We start from the raw sequence: 2,359 nt of genomic DNA on the forward strand, positions 1-2,359 counted from the left end.
TCGACCGCTCCCTGAGACCCGAGGGGACGTCCACAGTTAAAGACAAATCCCAAGGGTTTGCAGCCTCGCTCAGGAGTCAGGAGTCTTTTTCGTGGAGAAAGCCACTGCTCGGAATCTTGAGGATTTCTTCCCATGCCCCGCGGCGAGAACTCCAGAGGCCAACGCGACGGGAAAGAGGCCGGGAAGGTAGGGCGCTTCGCCGGGTAGGGCTCCGTGCTTGCTGGCGGGTTCTGTCTGGGGCGCGAGCTTGCGGGGAGCGGCTTCTTCTCTCCAGGAGGATGATGCTCCGCAAAGCGTCGCGGCTGCCTGGGCTCCGCGCGCCGTCGGCCCCTTCCCGCGTCCCTGCGAGCGCTGCGGTGCCGAGGACTGCGGGCTCAGCGCGCGTTGGCAGGGCGCACGTAGCGCAGCGTGTAGTTGGCCCCCGAGTTGTTGTCCCAGTACTCGCCCTGGGCGCAGCGGTAGCAGACGGCGAAGTGGACCGCGACGTCCGGAGCGTCCGCGTCCTCCCCCTCCTTGGGCTGCAGGCCCGGGGGCAGGCACAGCGCGAAGTGGAAGCGCTCGGCGCTCGGCTCCTCCTCGGCCTCCCCCGGCCCCCACGACGGCGCCTCTGGCGGCGGAGGCTTCCCTGGCTCGGGCCGCAGCTCAGCCGGCGCGTCCAGGAAGGAGCGCCACTCGGTGAAGGTGTAGCGCACGGCCACGACGCGCGGCCCCGGGCAGCCCAGCACCCGGCCGGAGCCGGTCACCTCCGCGCCCCAGGGTGCCGAGCACTGCACGCGCTCCAGGCACACGCGCTGTCGCCGCAGGCGCTCGTCTGCGGCGCTCGGCCCGGGGAGCTCGAAGAGAGGCTGCAGCCGGGGAGGCGGTTCGCGGAGGGGCGCGGCCGCCGCCGCGGCCAGCAGGCCCGGGAGCTGCTCCAGGTTCTCGGCGCGCGCCGGTAGGCTGCGCAGGCGGGAGAGCACGGCGGGCGGCACCTGCGGCTCCTCGGCCACGCTGAAGTGCTTCACGCTGGCCAGGCTCAGCCCCAGCGCGTCCGCGAACTGCACCCGCTTCTGGCACTTGGCGCAGCAGCCCGGACTGTGCGGCGCGTCCTCGGCCCTCTCGCCGCCCTCCGCGCCCGGCCCCGGGGCAGGCGGCCGCCGCCGCTGCAGGAACTTGGCCGCCTGCAGGATCGGGTCGGTGGGCAGAGAGAAGGAGCGCGCGCCGCAGCGGCGGCGGCGGCGGCTTTCCAGCAGCTCCTCCTGCTCCCAGGGGGCAGCCTCTTCCTGCGGGGACGGGCCCTCGGCGTCGGAGCTCGGGGCCGCCGACGTGTCGCCGCCGTCCCCGCCACCCTCGGTGCAGAGGACTCCCGGGGCGGGCGGCTCCTCGGCAGGCGGGGGGTCTTCAAAAGGCGCAGGTCCCGGCGCCTCCAAACTTAGCAGCTGCGGCCCCGGGGGTTCCATGACGCCGTCTGACCCCGAGACTTGATGCTTGGGGTGGTGGAAAGAGCGCGCAGCGCCCGCCCCGGCCCGAGCGGAGAAGTCGGCAGGCTCCGGGTTTCAGACGGGGTGCTCAGGCCGGAGCGGGAGGAGGATGCGGGCCGGGCCGAGGCCGGACGCGGCCGCTCGGTGATGCGCCTGCCCGCGGCGCGGGAGGGCCCGGCGCCCGGAGGCGCGGCCGCTGGGCCCGGGCGGGTGGGGTCCGAGGGCTCCGCGGAGAGGGGGGACGGCGCGGAAGTCGCGGCTCCCTTTCACCCCCTCCCGCCCAGCGGGCCCGCGCCCGCCCTGCCTCCGGAGCTCCGGGGTGAACTCGCGCTCAGCTTCCGTCGTCCTCCAGTCCGCAAAGTGGGCCCCGCGGGTCCCGACGGGCCTGCCCTCTGGAGGGTCGCAGAGGGTCTCCTCCCGGCGGTCGCATCGGCCCAGGAGGTCCCCGGGGCAGACGCACAACTGCGGAAAACTCGCCTGCGGGGACGGTCTCTTCCTTCCTCCCCAAATTCTGGGCTCTCGGAAGCGGGCCCGGCCCGGCCCGGCGCGGGGGGCACCCCGACCAGTTGTGGGGCGGAGGCGGTGCGGGGACGCGCGGGGCCAGGGCCGGGCGGGGAGGGGTGCCGCCGCCAGCCGAGAGCGACCGGAGGCCATTCGCGCGGGGCCCGGGGGCACGTCCCCGCTCCTCCCCTCATCCCGCCCGCCGCGCTCCGAGCTCGGGCCCGAGCAGAGGGGCCCGCCGCTCGCCGCCGGCCTTCCAGGGACGCGAACCCGGGGGCGGGGGAGGAGACTGCCCGAAGTGTTTTCTCACTGTTGGTTTTGCTTTGCTTCGTTTCTAGGGCTGACTCCACCTGCCGCTAAGTAGGGGCTTCTCAAGCTCTGGCGCGCGTCAGCGTCAT

General features: G+C 74.2%; 1 protein-coding gene across 1 annotated transcript; it reads right to left on the reverse strand.

Moving 5' to 3' along the window:
• Window positions 1-374: 374 nt before the first annotated feature.
• PPP1R3G (protein phosphatase 1 regulatory subunit 3G) lies at window positions 375-1,439 on the reverse strand. Its single transcript, XM_065886019.1, has one exon. The coding sequence runs from the start codon at window positions 1,437-1,439 to the stop codon at window positions 375-377; it is 1,065 nt and encodes a 354-aa protein (XP_065742091.1).
• Window positions 1,440-2,359: the final 920 nt, after the last annotated feature.

The sequence above is a fragment of the Phocoena phocoena genome, chromosome 10, assembly GCF_963924675.1.
Source record: "Phocoena phocoena chromosome 10, mPhoPho1.1, whole genome shotgun sequence".
Lineage (NCBI taxonomy): Eukaryota > Metazoa > Chordata > Mammalia > Artiodactyla > Phocoenidae > Phocoena > Phocoena phocoena.